Source organism: Eretmochelys imbricata, chromosome 24 (assembly GCF_965152235.1).
Source record: "Eretmochelys imbricata isolate rEreImb1 chromosome 24, rEreImb1.hap1, whole genome shotgun sequence".
NCBI classification, from domain to species: domain Eukaryota; kingdom Metazoa; phylum Chordata; order Testudines; family Cheloniidae; genus Eretmochelys; species Eretmochelys imbricata.
The window spans coordinates 4310925-4327688 of record NC_135595.1 but is presented as its reverse complement, the minus strand read 5'-3'; the positions used below and the strand labels follow the sequence as shown (position 1 = coordinate 4327688).

The 16764-nt window shown below is 53.2% G+C and overlaps 1 protein-coding gene across 1 annotated transcript in view; it reads left to right on the top strand.

Moving 5' to 3' along the window:
* Positions 1-284: 284 nt before the first annotated feature.
* INSRR (insulin receptor related receptor) overlaps positions 285-16764 on the top strand; it is a 36747-nt gene continuing 20267 nt past the window's right edge. The window contains exons 1-3 of the mRNA XM_077841005.1: positions 285-399; positions 9784-10335; positions 15674-15986. Coding sequence (XP_077697131.1) covers positions 285-399; positions 9784-10335; positions 15674-15986 — 980 coding nt within the window. The remainder of the gene's footprint in view (positions 400-9783; positions 10336-15673; positions 15987-16764) is intronic.

Here is a 16764-nt window from a genome sequence, read left to right as displayed (position 1 = left end):
GCACGCAGCATGGAAATCGGGGAGCCCGGAAGCCAGGGGCTTTCTCCTTGAAGCCTGGAGTGAGGTGGATGGAGGCGAGTTGCGGTGGAGGCCAAGGAGTGACGCTGTCCCTGCCGGTCCCCTGGGAATGAAGTGGGAGGCGCTGGGGTCCCTCTGTTCCCAAGCTCTGTGATCTGCGTGGCGTCTGCTTCCCGCCTCATAAGAGGAGCTGCCGGGGGCGAAGGGGGGGTGGTGCCTTCTGCCTTGCTTTGGAGAACGGCCGGGGGATTTTCTGTTTATGGACCATGGGGGCGAAGAAGGAGACAGCGGCATCGTCGTCCCTCTGCCACCTGCCACTCGGGATAGCTTTGCTGGTGCTCAGCCTCGTCCCGCTTGTGCCCGCACTGGCCACCACTGGCAGTAAGTTTCCCCAGCCTGGCTAGCAGGCCTCGAAAGTCCGCGCCTGGGTTGCCGAGAGAGGCGAGACTGGCTGGCGGGGGGTGCGCAGCCTCAGCAGAGTCTCTCCCGGTGGAGGCTGTGCGGGATGGGACAGGTGGGTGACCCAGAGGCGAGGCTTAAGGCAGCGGGCTGGGACTGCAGACGCAGTGAGGGGCTAGTGGATGGAGCACGAGGCTGGTGGCCAAGAGATTCTGGCTCCTGTTCTCCGATCTGCACCTAGCCTGCTCCATGACCTTGGGCAAGTCACATAAGAGCGGTCATGCTGGGTCAACCCAATGGTCCATCTAGCCACTAGCCTGTCTTCGGTGCTTCAGAGGGAATGAACAGAACAGGACAATTAGCGAGTGATCCATCCCCTATCGTCTGGTCCCAGCTTCTGGCAGTCTGAGGTTTAGGGACACCCAGAGCGTGGGGCTGCGCCCCTGACCATCTTGGCTAATAGCCATTGATGGACCTATCCTCCAGGTACTTATCTAATTCTTTTTTAACCCAGTTATGCTCCGGGCTTTCACAACATCCCCCGACAATGAGTTCCACAGGTTTTACATGTTGGGTGAAGAAGTACTTCCTTCTGATTGTTTTTAAACCTGCTGCCTAGTAATTTCATTGGGTGACCCCGAGTTCTTGTGTTCTCTGTGCCTGTTTCCCGTCTCACATGTGTCTTTTGAGGTTGTAAGCTTTCTTGGAGGAGGGATGGCCTCTTGCTATGTGTATGGGCCGGACCCAGCACAATGGGGCTCTAATTCTAGGTGTGACTGTAATACAAATAGCAAAATAATAATGGGACTCAGGAGAGTGGGGGCCAGTTCCCAGCTCTGCCACTGACTCTGTGTGACCTTGGTTAAGTCACTGTGTTGCTCCGTGCCTCAGTTTCCCCATCTGTAAAGTGGGGACAACCATTGTCCATTTGCTGGTCTCTACTTGGATTGTGAACTCTCAGAGGCAGGGACCATCTCTAACAATTGTGTCTGTGCAGCCTCTAATAAAATGGGGCCTCCAGGTCAGCACAGTGAGTTGGATCTGGGACCTCAGGATCGAAAGATGTGTGACCTGCTACAGCCTGAGCTAAAAGAACTCCTGCTGCAGCAGGCTCATCACGCTCCCTCTGTGGTCCAGCCACCACTAGGAGGGAACAAAGTGGCCCACTGACTGAGTGTGAGCTACATTATCCCAAAACCACAGGGCTTTCTGCACCTTCCTTTGAAGGAGCTTGTGCTGGGCACAGTAGGAGATGGGATACCGGAGTAGATGGGCCCCCTGCTCTGAAACAGCTTAGTAATTTCCAGGGTCCTTTGTTGCTAAACACACTGGACTTTCCCCATCAATAAATGCTGATTCCCTCATTTTTCAGGGTGAGGCTGGAGAGGGCAATGGAACAAAGTGTCCCTGAGAAACTGGCCATTTGACTTCAAAACACAGAGACCTCCAGCCTCTGGAGCAAAAAGGGAACAAGCAGGAGCTTTTTGGGCAGGGTTGGGGGCGGGTAGCTGCTTATTTGGTTTCTTAATGGGCTTTTGACTGGTGATGAGAAGTTGATCCTGAGGGGTGGGGAAAACAGGAGTTCAGGCAATAAATAATTCAGATTTGCAGAGAGTCATGGAAAGAGACGTGAAAGTGGAAAATTGTAGCTAAGGGGGCTGGAGGAATTAAAACAAATACATCAGCGGGGCTGTGATCAAAGGCAATCATTTAACCCCTGCTCTTCACGCTAAGCCCGATGCAATGAAATGGCTCGTGAAGTGAGGCTGCTCAGAGAAAATCCAAAAAGGTCCCATGGAGATGTGGGGAGCAAGCAGTATGAAAATGGCTATTTCTGGGCATAGGGACTGGAAAGAGAAGCCAATGCAATCCGGGAAAGACCCCTGAGCTCTGCTAGAGTGTGGCCTGCAGGCTGAGATCAGGGCAGTGGGAATCTAGACACCTGGCTTCTAGGTCCGGCTTTTCTGTGCCCTCTCTGGCAAGTCCCGTCCCCTCCCAGTGCCTCAGTTTCCCCATCTGTGTAACGGGAATAACGATGATAACGGGGAGTGCTACTGACCCATCTTGCAGTGGGGGGAGGTTGAACTAATAATGAGTGGGTGGGAAGCCCTTTGAGAGCCTCAGGGGGATGAGTGTGGAACAGGAATAAACAGTGTTACTGTAAAGGATGTATGTGTGTGTCACTAGCCCAGAGAGGATGCTGTGTTGGAGCAGTGGCCTAGGAACACGGAATGCAGTGCTGGGGGCTGCTGGGTAATAGAGAACGTGGCTTTGGGGGCTGGGGCTTTTTATAACCTACATATTTACTGGGAGCCTGTCTGCCTAAAAGGCCAGCTCCTGAGTCGAGACCACGGCTGGTGTGACTATTGGGAAGATGCCGGTGCCCTGCCAGGGGGAACGCCACTTCTCTGTGACCCTGCACGGGAGCTGTGTTTTTTCCCAACTCCAGCCCCACGGGAAGGCTGCTGGGTTCTGAGCATCTCTCCCCAGGTCCTCTGCCCCCTTGGTGGGAGTGAGGAGGCAGGATCGGGGCCTTAGAGGAGTGAATCAGGGGTGGCTGCATGTGCTGCCTTTCCAGCTGGCTGTGGTTTGTGGCAGGGGGGAGCAAGGCGAGGACGGCTGCCCAGACTCGGCAAGGGGGCATCTGGCCTCACCAGTGCAGAGGGGTGGGGAATTTTGGCCATTCATGTCAAGAGGCCCAGGATCTCACCTCTGGGGCTCGACCCACTCTGAGCAGCTGGCTGGTGCTGGTGTGAACAGACCTGCTGCGGCGCCATAAACAGGGAGAGCGTCTGATGGAATCGCTCCTGGTTTATGTCAATGTAAATAGGAGGAGACTTGGACCCTGTTGGGCCGAATGGATTAGTCAGTGGAGCTGGGGATCTGACCCATTGACTCCAGCTGGGGATCTGGCCACTTGATTTTGTGGCTTGATAAAGCACTTGTGTGATCTGGGTGACCCCTAGGGGAAAAAAAGATGGACCAAAATCCTGCATCTCCGCGCTGGCTCCAGATCCAAACTTCTCTTGGCCCGTGCCCTGCGTTCATTACCCTGAGACGGACCACTGTAAAAGGCCCGCTACAAACCCCGGATGGGAAGTAGCCCCAGTTTCGGGGTTTGAAACCCCATCTTTCCCACAGTGTCTAGGCCACTATAAGAATGGCCTAAAGGTCCATCAAGCCCAGTGTCCTGTCTTCTGACAGCGGCCAATGCCAGGTGCTTCAGAGAGGATGAACAGACAGGTAAACATTAAATGAGCCATCCCCTTTTGCTCATATATAATAAAGATTATTATAATTGATATCCTGACAGCCCTAGCTGAGATCACTGCCCATTGCAGTCGGGGCTGTACGTTTCCACTGTAAGAGATAGTCCCTGCCCTGAAGAGAGTATAGTCTAAAAGCCCAGACAGACAAAGGAATGATTGTCCTCTGGAGTTACGTGTGGGGAAACTGAAGGTCTGATTCTCTATCACTCTGCATTTTGTGGAGCTTGCTTTGCTAACTCTGTACACAGCTGTAGGATAACGGGTAATTTTAGAGACTAGGCATACAGGGAGTTAGGAGCGGAGTAAGGAATTGAATCTAGATCTCTTGACGCGTCAGCCAGCATTTTAACCGCTAGATCGCCCTGGCCCCTCTTTAGTGTCAAGCTGTAATCTTCCCTCTGGAGGTTCGGTTCAGGCTCCGTCTCTAATGTCCTTGGCGAGTTTCACAGCGATACGACAGAGACGTGGGTTACTCTGGGAGTTAGCTCGGTGACCCTGGAACATTTATATGTCATCCTACTAATGCGATTCCCTGGGGGATGGTGTTGGGTGGGAGTTCCTGGAACGGAGATGCAATCAGTAGCAATGTTGCAGTCACCTGGCCCTAATTTACAGTATATAAAAATATCTGGTGCTCACAACCTTCAGGGACAATTCGCCTGCTGCCTGGCACGTGTTGTCTGGATTTATAGTCCGGGAATAAAAGGACCTGAAACCCCTTTGTATTTACAAAGAGAGAGGAATCAGATAGAAGCACCTGGCATCTCTTTTCAAAGCTGCGCAGGGCACAACCGGTGTTGGCGGGATGAAAAGCAAAGTGTCAATTAAAAGAATAAAGGAAATTTAGTCAAAACACGGCATGCTGGCTGGCAAGCGGGGGTGAGAACTCGAGCGTCTCGCCTGCCCTGGCAGAGGGCAAGGGGGTTAATGAATGACCACAGTAATAACAGAGCTGCCGTTGAAAAGCGTGTTTGCTCTAAACAGAGCTGGGAGGTGGGAAAACTACTGGCCGTGACATGCGCCACCGGCGATGCCCGCTGAAGTCGGCTGGCGGAGCGCCCGAAGTGCAAGGCAGAAATAGCCCGGTGCTGCAAACTGGGGCAAAGGTGAAAAGAAACGTGAGCTCCGGCAGCTTTGCGCCATTGCTCCGCACCTCGGGTTGGCGCCTCCATCTGTGCAAACTGGGCCCAGCGATGCCACCCGCCCGGCGCACGGGCTCAGCGCCTCTGCTGGTGTGAATGGCCAAGGCTCCATTGCGGCGCTGCTGGTTGCCACCGGCAGAGGAGCAGGCCTGGAAGGTTTTTGCACAGGTGCAAATGACATCCCGTTACGCAAGGCAGGGGAGAAACGAAGAACCATCAGCCAGGAGGCGGCTCCCTTCCAGGAGCTGGCAGAGCATAGGACTCGGGGCATGCACGGGTAATAAAGCCCTTCTTAAGTTGTTGCAAAGTTCCCAACTCCCTGAGCCATCCTCTCCCCCGAACGGCTCCCTGGCGAAGCTTCGGCTGCTGCTACTTCCCCCTGGAAGAGTTTTCCTGTTTAGGGTTGAAGCCAAGTTCACTGTGTTTGATTTTTGGTGTTGACAGTAAATTTTGTGCTGGAAAGCAGGCTGCCTTAAAAACTGTTCTCTTGATCATAACTCAGCCTCAGGTTTCACTTGCGGTGTGAACGGGGAGCGGCTTAGGCCAGAAGGGTGCTCGAGGAGTTTGACCTCCTGAGTAACTCAGGAGGGACCGGTTGGCCATGGGGACGACGCAGCCCATCGCGCAGTGCTGTCTCCTGACAGCCCCCCAGCCATTGCTACTGCCCTGCAGCTTGGTTCTTGATGGAGCATTGCATGTTGGGAGGTGTGGTCTCCATATGCCCCCGCGGCTCTGTCAAGCTGGCGACCCAGTGCTGGGCAGCAGGGCGCTTGCGCTGGGAGGCTGGGTGGCTCTATGTCAAGCTGCAGGGTGGGAAGACATGGGGTGGGTGGCATGCAGCTCCCTGCCCACTGGCCTCTAATATCAGACCCTCAGCGAATTTCCTGGCCAGCAGCCGGACACGCTTAGGGGCCTGCAGAGTTGGATGTTGGCCTGTTCTGAGCAGGAGAGGCTTCAGGCAGCTTCTTTCAGCAAAGGAACATCTACGGGAGATGCCAGTATTACAGTCGGGTAGGGCTTAGGGGACCCCCAGCTCCAGTCCCGGGGCCAGTCCTCACTAGCAACTGGGCTCAGTCCTTGATGTCCACGGGCAACTGCCAGGCTGGTGTCTACAGGCATCTCAGCCGGGGGAGGAGGGCAGGCTATTGCACAAGAACTGATGGCCTCTGCTATTGGCACCTAGTGCCCTCGGTCATCTATTGTCCCCTCTGAGCAGACAGGGCATCGGTGCTGAAGGCTCTGTCGAAAGACACAGTAAACTGAGCGGGCCTCCATGACAGGTCTCAGAAGGGTAAAAGACACGGGGAAGTTGTCTGGAATAACTGTGGTGGGCTAGCTCCCTGGTGGACGCTAGTCGGGAATAAATGTACTTCTGGTTTGTTTGGGTTTGTTGCTCTTCAATCTTTTTAATGTACATAATTCTCATAATCCATAACTGTGTCATAATGTGCTAACCTGACCTTAACATACTTCAAACATCTGACTCTCTATAAGGTGAATGGTTAGACTCTAAATAAATCATTTGCATTGAACAGTTTGCAGACCAGCAAAACCTGTTCCTAAAAATCGTATTCTGTTTTACCCTTGTTTTATATAAAAGGGCCCTGCTGGTTTATCCGTGGTGCTGGAGGCCAGCGCTTAAAGTTAATCCCAACTTGTGATTTTAATAGATGTGGTTTTTTTTAAAGTCACAAGTACAGGGCAGGCTCCAAAATCAGAGCACTAAGAGAGGCCACTGAGGCTCCAGCCGAGACCAGAGTCCTGTTGCGCTAGGGGCTGTACATAGCAAGACAAAACAGAAATATTGTCCTAACAGGGAACTGAGGCACCAAGAACCTAGCCCAGGTTCGTGCAGGGGGAGTTGAGGTAGAGCTGGGAGTTGACTGAACTGAAATCCTCAAATTGAGGATTGTGTGATGTCCTGCTCGGGGCTTTATCCCTAAGACCATCCTTCCTCTAATTGCTTGGGAAACGTGTATATAAAACCATCGGGCAACAAATCAGAAATACCTATGTGGGACAGAAAGTGCATGTTCTCTGGGCATGGGGTGTTGAGAACATGCTGTGTTTGTGTGTGTCCTGGTGTCACGCACACCTATTTAGCAATGCTGGCTTGGAAGAGGAGGGTTAATGAGAATAACCTCTCAGGAGGTTACCTAACCCCCTCCGTAAATATCAGCCACGGGAGAGAGATTAGAGGTGCTTGGGGATGAGACAGTCAGATGCCAGGGAGCTAGGATGGTTGCTACCAGCCAGATGAGGCAGTTTCCAGCCTGTGCGGTTGGAACAGTGTGCTAACTAAAGATGGAGCTGCGCTGTGAAAGGCAGGTCATCGGGGGTGCTGGAACGAGGGGGGCTGCCGCACCCCCTGGCTGGAAGTGGTTTCCCTCCTATGCAGGGTTTACAGTTTGGTTCAGTGGCTCTCAGCCCCCCCACTGTACACAGCAGCCCCAGCAGAGAGGGTGGTTTGTAGGGGAGTAGACCCCACTGAAATGTTTCCACAACATTTTTCTCCTGATGGAAAAATCTCTTCGGTGGGTGGTGTCAAAACTGATGTTTTTCCACTGGGAAACGTCCTCCCCCCCCCCCCCCCCGGAAGTTTTGATTGTTCCCATGGGGAGATTTTGAAACGAAACAAAAGGAAAATGCTCATTTGGTTTACATTCAAGATGACTTGTTTTTTGCCAACGCTGGAATGAAAGGACCATTTTAAAAACAAATATGACTAAAATTTTAATTGGAATCAAACTGAAAAGAAAAAGTTTTGTTTCAAAATTTGGAAAAATTTCATTTTCATTCCAAACATTTCCCTGGGGGCAGGGACAGGGTGGGGGAAATAAACCAAAGCACTTTTTCACTCTGATCCAACATGGAGCTTTGGTTCTGCCCATTGTACAGGTATAGGCCACCACCACAAAATTCAGATCTTTATTTCAAACCACTCCCACCTATCTCCAAAATTCAGGTGGCTTTGGACCTGGGCCTTTGATTCAGCATATAATGATAATATTGCCATATTGTTCTTTATCAGTAGACCGCAAAGCATTTTAAAATGGAGGTCAGTATCATTATCCCCATTTGACAGGTGGGGAAACTGAGGCAGAGAGGGTGACTTGTCTAAAATCACCCAGCATTAGAGTTGGGAATAGAATCCAGGTCTCCAGTGTCCTAGCTGGGTGCTCTAACCACCGATCCACACTGTCTTATATGTTACCACCATGCTGTGCAGTCATATTTTACGACCATCTGCACCCATCAAGGTTTGAGTGGCGGGAAATGTGGGGCTGGATTATAGAGGTGTGCCAACAGCAGACTCTAGGGAAGAAGGTTGGTCTTTGGTTAGAGCACTGGCCTAAGGCCCAGGAGAGCTGAGTTCCACTCCATCTGCCACCGGCTGCTTGGCTGATCTTGGGCAAATCACTTAAATGGGTGTTCCCCCATTTGTAACCCAGAGATAATCACCCTTCCTTTGCCTGTCTTGTATCTTTAGATTGTAAGCTCTCCGAGGACAGGAATGTCCCGTATGACACATATGCACAGCACCTTGTACAATGGGGCTCTGGTCTTGGTGGATCAGAGCCCCATGGGGCTGGATCATCTACATGCTACCGCGATACAAAGAGGAGGGAGCTGGTGCACAAAACTCCCACTGTCCAGGGGGTTTGGGCTCATCTTGACCTGGCTGGAGCTCCCAATGCACCTCGGCCTGCAGAAGGAACGCATAGGGGTCATCTCTCTCCCCGGGAGTCTGTCCTTCTGGCTGATCCAGCTGCCATCACATGTGGACATGGTTCCCCTGGGCAGGAGTGTCCCAGTGTGTGCTAGGGTGGCCCAGTCCCTCTCTCCTTGCAGGCTTGTCTGCCTGAAGGAAAGTTACAAAGGGCACCTGCCTTTGGTCTCTGTGATTTTCCATCCCTCCCTCCCGGAGGTACCAGCCCTTCCCCACTGTGTGGAGTGCTAAGTGAGGCAATCAGTGGAAGCCCAGCAGAAGCTGGAAACTTCCATTGAGAAACTATGGGGAAGTAACTAACAGGCAACCCATCTAATCTAGCAACCCATTAAGAATCAATGTAGATGTTCAAGCCCTGAGTTCTCTAATACGGGCCAGCTGCCTTGAGTCCCCCTAACCCTGGGCTTACATTGCAGTGTAGACATACCCTCTGCCACCATGTGTATCTATCTGTTTACTTTTCTGTTGACATGCCTATCTGTCTATCTCACTTTATCTGTCTCCATCTGTATGTATGTATCTATCTACACATCTATCTATCCATCATTCTCATTGCGACTGTATTCAGTTATTTGCTGGGTTGGACTAAATCGATTTTAAAACGGTCCCTGTTTTGCTTTCCTAGCACACATTGGAGTGCTGCATCGGAGAGTAAAACAGAATTTCCATCCTGTTAGAAATTCTGGGATTTTGACTGGTTTCTTTTCATGCTGAATCAGGACAAAAAGTGAAAATATCAAAACTTTGTAGAAAAGAGAGTTGTGTTCATTTGGAAATGTCTAAATGTTTTCTTTTGGGTCAACATGAATTGCTACGGCCACCAGAGCCACTGCAGTGCTTCATGGGTGCTGTAGTTCTGCGCCCTTCATGCCCTCATGTTCCTTTATGGGTCCTGCTCCCTAGCTGTACTGCATCTCCCATGACACACTGTGGCAATTCAGCCACAGCTGGAAACTGTGGTGCATCATGGGAGATGCAGTCCTATCAGGGAGCAGTGTCCCTTGGGGAGAATGGAAGCATGAGAGATCTAGAACTACATCTTCCATGTGGCACCGCAGTGGCTCAGAAGGACGTAGTAACTATTGTTGACCCAACCTGAAATGAAAGGGTGAGAAGCTGGGTCTAAGTGAGCAGGGAATTGAAGGCAGGTTCCCCAAAATCTAGGCCAAGGCCCTAAACACTGGGCTGGCTAGGAGGGCTCATGCCTTGTGTTACTCTCTTCCAGTCTGCGGCAGCATGGACATCCGCAATGATGTCTCCCAGCTGCAGAAGCTGGAGAACTGCACCATCATCGAGGGCAACCTGCAGATCCTCCTCATGTTCACCACCGCCGCCGAGGACTTCCGCGGCCTCAGTTTCCCCCGCCTCATCATGATCACCGAGTACCTGCTCCTCTTCCGGGTCTACGGGCTGGAGAGCCTGCGTGACCTCTTCCCCAACCTGTCCGTGATCCGGGGCACCAGCCTCTTCTTCAACTATGCCCTGGTCATCTTCGAGATGCCCCACCTTAGGGACATCGGCCTGCACAGCCTGACTGATATCCTGCGGGGCTTGGTGCGCATTGAGCGCAACCAGGAGCTCTGCCACATCTCCACCATCGACTGGGGGCTGCTCCTGCTCGACTCGGTGGAGAACAACTACATTGTGGGCAACAAGCAGGTGGAGGAGTGTGCCGACGTGTGCCCAGGCATCCTGGACGTGGAGAAGCCCTGTGTCCAGACCAGCGTCGGTGGGCAGCTGGAGTACCGCTGCTGGACATCCAGCTACTGCCAGAAAGGTAGGTGGCCCCCCTGCTCTAGCTCTGAGGTGCTTGTCAGACTTTCATTCATAGTATAGGAGAGAAACTGAGCTTGTCTACACACAGCAGTTGTGCTGTTTTAACTACACCGGTGTAGTTAAAATGGTACAAACACCCCTTGGGCCATGTCCGCACTACAGAGCCTATGCCCCATGGGTAGATTCAGCGTTAGCTAACAGAATGGGTTTTTCTGCTGGTGTAGGAACATCACCTCCCCAGACAGTGTTAGCTACGCCGACCAAAAGGCTCGCTTGTCTGCAAAGCTGCATTTAGGGGGTTTTTCGACAGAGCTACATCTCTGGGGTGGGCATGTTTTTTCACACCCCTGACCGGTGTAAATTGTAAGTGTAGACCTGGCTGTCGTGTGGATTATCCAGGTGTGAAGGTGCTTGCATGCAGCTTATAGCTATTCCTGTTGAGGAAGGGAAATAAACTACCCTAGCCACCTTTATCCTGGTATAACTGTGTTCATTCTAAGGGTTGTGCTGGTATAACTTGATCAGTAAAAAAATCACACCTCTAACTCACACAGCGATATCAGGACAAAATCTGCGTGTAGAGGGTGAGGGTGTGGTGCAGCCTCAAGATTTTATTTGCAAGAATTTGGTATAGCCATTGAGTGCCAAAGTCAGACGTAGGTTGTGCCTGTCATCCCAGGGGCGCTCAATGAAATTAAAAGGCAACCGCTATAAAACTGATCCCAGGAAATGCTGCACAAAGTGTAATTATCCTGTGGAACTCCCTGCTACTAGATGTCATCAAGGCTGAGAGCTTAGCAGGATTCAGAATAGGGACTGGACATTTGCACATGGTTAATGGATGTTTTCATGGTTATATGAGAGAGGATAAAAATGCACGAGGGATGTAAACCATCATGTTAGACAAATGCTAGTTGAGAGGGTTAAGAAGAAAAATTCCCATGTGAACGGGTTCTCCCTCTGTTGTCCATTAGGGGGTTTCTTGGACCTTCAAGCATCTGGTGCTGGCCACTGGGAAAGACAGGACACTGGGTTAGGTGGACCCTAGTCTTAATATCTAGGACTTGCTAGACCACTATGAGCATCTAGTTTGACTTCTGCATAACATAGGCCAGAGACCTTCACCCAGTGATTCCTACATGAATGAGCCTCTTTACACATCCTGCACTGACCACATCTTCATGCATTCTGTTGGTGTGACACCTTTTAGAGGACATCTATTTTTAGAAAATGGTTAGTTTGTTTATTTAAATTTCACTGGCACTATTATTGATAATCCTTCCAGCATGTGTCGTCTGCTGACCACCTGAGTTGACAGGTGGCAGGATCGGGGGAACAAATAAATCAGAGTCACTGAGATAAGTAGGGAAGATGGCATGCCAGCGTTTAGTGGACTAGCTTTGGAGAGCAGCTCACAGAAGTGCCCTGCTCTGACACAGTTTGCAGAAACAGAGAGGGAAAAGTATTAACTTTTAGCTTCAAATGACTGTTTTTAGATCAAGGGGCAAAACCAATGGCAAGAAAGAACAAAAGTAAAGTCTCTCTGGGGAGAGCACAGTGTGTGTGTGTCTCATCGGGTAACAAGCTGCAGCTACTTCCAGAACAGAATAGCTGCTGCTTAGAAATTTTAAAGGGGCAATATACAGAAAACAAAAAGCATCACAATTTCGTAGCTGCACTGTATACCGCAAACACCTATTTCCAGGTGGTCTAAACTGCCCATAATCACTCCACGATCTACCTTGCTCCTAACCCACCTCTCCCCTCTCTGGCCCCTTCCATTTGAATGAACAGTCAGCATCTAATGACCTGGGCTGGGCCCAGAGGTGAGATTTTTCCCTTTCTCATAGCTAAGCTGCCCCCTCTCCCCCATTGAAGTGTGAAACTAGACGGGGACTCACGTCACAGAATTTGGGCCTGGATTTCGAACAATCCAAAACTGGAATCCAGGAGTTGGGTTTTGGCACATTATAAGTGTGTGTGTGTGTGTGTGGTGGGGGGGGGGGGTGTGGTGGTGAATCACTGGCAAAATGTGGATCCAGATTCAATTCCGGATCCAGGTTCTGAGGTTGAATACCTGTCAAAGTTCTGATTGGGGTTTGAGGTTCACGAGGATTCAGTTTTTCCATTGCGCCTAAGGGAGCTGAAAGTCAATGGGCATTAGAAACCTAAGGGAGTTAGGTGCCTATGAAAAACATCCCAACCTGTAATGACCTAGCAGGTCCGGTTTAACCAGCTGGCTTGAGTCAGACAGAGCAGGGACGCTGTCTGCTCTGATCCTTTTCTTGGGGGCTGCCTACACTGGAGGTCTCTGTACCAGGGCAGCTCTCCTGGTGTATATAGCGGCACTGGTCCAAACCCCACTTGAGACCCCCTGCCCTGGTGTTGCTGCTGTAGCATGTCCCTCTTTGAAACTCGGTAGACAGACCCCGAGACTTCCCGTGAAATCCCTGTGGCGAGGGGCCGTCGGATGGCTGCTGTGTGCTAGCAGGCAGAGCACCGCATCTCCACGCAGCTGGGGCGCTTCTCGACGGGCGCACAATGGGGAGAAATAGGATCTGCTTTGTATCATCCTGTTGAGAAGAGGCCAGCTCCCAGCTGCCGTGTTTCCCCAGCCGTGGGGTAAATACGGGACCCACCCGGGCTCGTTTGCTGTAAACAGGAGGCCTCGTAATGAAATATACACTGTAAACACAGATCCGATCCTTATCAGCCCTGTAACCTCCTGCGGCTGTTGCATCCCGGGGACAGGGCTGCATCTCCAGCTGACCCGTTCCCACCGCAAGCCTCGCCAGCGAACCGCTGGGCTCAGCTCGGTGTAGGGATTGCCGTACCAGCTTGGAGTGATCAGTTTATCCGTCCGTCCATCCCCCCGCATACCCAGCCATCATTTCCTCTCTCTCTCTTCCTTCCTTTTCCTGTGCACCCCTCCATCCATCCCCATACACACCCCTCCATTCATCCATTCCCCCCACCCCTCCCTCCATCCCCACATGCCCCATCCAGCCATCCATCCCTTCTCTCTTCCTTCTGTCCTTCCTATATGCACCCCTCCATCCATCCCCATACACCACCCCTCCATTCATCCATTCCCCCTTACACTCCTCCATTCATCCATCCATCCATCCTCATATGAACCCCTCCATCCATCCATCCCCCTCTCTCTTCCTTCTGTCCTTCCTATATGCACCCCTCTATCCACCCCCCCACAAACCCATCCATCCATCCCTTCCTTCCTTCACTCCCATACGCATCCCTCCATCCGTCCTCATATGAACCCCTCCATCTGTCCATCCCCATGCAAACCCTTCCTTCCTTCTCATATGCATCCCTCCATCCCCCCAACACCTCTCCATTCATCCATCCCCAGAGACACCTCTTTATCCATCTGTCCCCATGAACCGCCCCCACCCCGCAACCCCATCACTCAGATATCTGCTGCTTTAAAAATTGAGTCCCCTGTGGTACCTTTGGCCAACCACACCCTGTAGCCATCCCTCCTTGTGCCCAGGCCGGGAAGCTTGGGCGTTTCATCCAAACCCAGGGACGCCTTGTTTTAGCAGCACAAGGGTAATGGCTTGAGCCAGGCATGACCAGCCCTGTTTTCCAATGCGGGAGACTGAGGCGGGGAGAGGGCAAAATGACTTGCCCAGGACCCACTTAGTGGGAGAACAGAGACTAGAACCCAGGGCCCACCTGGCAGCGGTATGAGAACGCTGCGCCCCTGAGGGGTTTGAACCCACATGCATCCAGCAGCTCCAGCACTTGACCCCCCTAAGGGTATGCAGCTTTCCAATGGCGACCTATCCCTACCTGTCCATATCAGCAAAGTCTCCCTTCGTCTGTCTCATTCTCTTTTCCTGGCCCTCCCACCCCCGCCTTATCCAGCACCAGCCGATTTGCGTAACCGCCCAGCTGTGGCTTTTCTGACAGGCGAACGTCCCTTTTCCTTTTAGATCCAAATTTCCCCTTTGTCCCAGTTTGACCCCACTGGTGTTTTTCCACTCTGGATTGCAGCCAACTCGCTGGCCCTTCCGAGACACTGAGTAATCACGCAAATGAGATGACGGAAAAGTTGGCCACTGGAGGAAGTTATTCCCTTGGAAACGAAACTTTAGAGCACACACGGCGCCTTTCATGAAAGGCAAAGGCCCTCGGCCGATAGGCTCTTTGCCTCAGTTTCCCTTTGTGATTTGCTTGTGAAGTTGGTGGCTAGGGCAGGTTGAAAATTTTGCATCAAGACTTTTTCAGTGAAAAATTGGGCTTTCAACTACAGTTTTTTGTTGTTGTCTGCTTCTGGTGGAAATCTTTAATTTTTAATTGACAAACCGAACACACAAAACCAGACATTTCAGTGGGAAATTGAAATATTTTGGCCAAGAATGAAAGATTTTGGCTGAAAATCTAAATATTTTGCTGCAGTGGCACCTCATGGGAGTTGTAGTTTGGGTGCCTTGTGCCCCCAATCTCCTCTATGGGCTGGGCACCCCAGGTGGACTTCATCTCCCATGATGCACTGCAGTCATGCTGCTACCATGATGCACTGCCTTGCCTCATTAAAAGGGAGCATCATGGGAGATGTAGTCTGCCCAGGAAGACTGGCCTAGGGAGGGAAATGGGAACTACTGCCAGCCATCCTTAGGGGCAGCCATGTAGCAAGAGGAATTCGTCCCCATGGAATGGGTGCTGTGAGGCACCCTGTGGAAGGAAACCGGGGTTGGGGTGAGGACTGGATTGAGACATATCGTGGCCCCGCCCTGCGCTGTGGTTCTGCCCCTTTGGAGTGGCAGGGGAATCACCTGTCTTCTGCAGCAGGGCCCCGCGCTATTGACCCAAGCGGCTAGGTGAGAATGTGGCGGGGCGGGGGCAGGCCTGCTGCACTCCTGCTCTCCTGTCCCACACAGACCCCCTTGCTGCGGTGGGTTTGGCAGGGCCCGTCAGAGCAGAGGGGCTTGGAGCTAGTGCTCTATTGAAAGGAAAGGGGCAGCTCCACCCCTCTCACAGTTACTGGCTCAGGCTCTCTGCAGACTCAGGCAAGCGTCTCAGTATCAGTTTCACTCGAGCAAGGGTCTCAGGCTCTCCGCATAGTCAGGGCAGCATCCTCACACTGGTTACACAACCTGCACTCCGGCCCCATTTTTGGGCTGCCCTCAAAAGGACGACGGCGACAAATTTGTTGTCTGTGAAGGCTGAGGTGGTGATGTGATCGCACGGCTCCAGGGGCTGGGCACAGACCCAGGGTGCCGAGACCTTGGTCCGGCTCTCGTGGGGCGGGGAGGCCCGCGGGGGCAGGGGAGAAATGGACTAGCCTCGCGTCGCTCTCTGTCTCGTGACCCCAGTGTGTCCCTGCGGAGGCAGAATCGCGTGCACCGCCGCCGGGGAATGCTGCCACCCGGAGTGCCTGGGAGGCTGCAGCCGGCCGTGGGACAGCAGGGCCTGCGTGGCCTGCCGCCACTTCCACTTCAACGGGCACTGCCTGGCCTCCTGCCCGGCCCGCACCTACCGGTACGAAGGCTGGCGCTGCGTGACGGCCGAGTACTGCGCCAGCCTGCGCAAGGTGTCCGAGAACCCCCGCGAGGCCTCTGAGTTCGTCATCCACCACGAGGGGTGCCTGTCCGAGTGCCCCTCGGGGTACACACGCAACGACAGCAGGTGAGCGGCTCTCCCTGGGGGCTGAGGCCGAGCTGTGCCCGCCCCCCCCCCCCCGCAGCCCTGCATCCTGCCTGCCCCCGCAGTAATTCCCCCTGCATCCCACCTGGCTCCGCAGTGACCCCCCATCGCCTGTAGTGACCCACCATCGCCCGCAGTGACCCCCCTGCATCCCGCCTGCCTCCGCAGTGACCCCCCTGCATCCCACCTGGCTCCGCAGTGACCCCCCATTGCCCGCAGTGACCCCCCTGCATCCCACCTGGCTCCACAGTGAACCCCCATCGCCCGCAGTGACTCCCCTGCATCCTGCCTGCCTCCGCAGTGACCCCCCTGCATCCCACCTGGCTCCGCAGTGACCCCCCATCGCCCGCAGTGACCCCCCTGCATCCCGCCTGCCTCCACAGTGACCCCCCTGCATCCCACCTGGCTCCACAGTGAACCCCCATCGCCCGCAGTGACCCCCCTGCATCCTGCCTGCCTCCGCAGTGACCCCCCTGCATCCCACCTGGCCCCACAGTGAACCCCCATCACCCGCAGTGACTCCCCTGCATCCCGCCTGCCTCCACAGTGACCCCCCTGCATCCCACCTGGCTCCACAGTGAACCCCCATCGCCCGCAGTGACCCCCCTGCATCCTGCCTGCCTCCGCAGTGACCCCCCTGCATCCCGCCTGCCTCCACAGTGACTCCCCTGCATCCCGCCTGCCTCCACAGTGACCCCCCTGCATCCCACCTGGCTCCACAGTGAACCCCCATCGCCCGCAGTGACTCCCCTGCATCCTG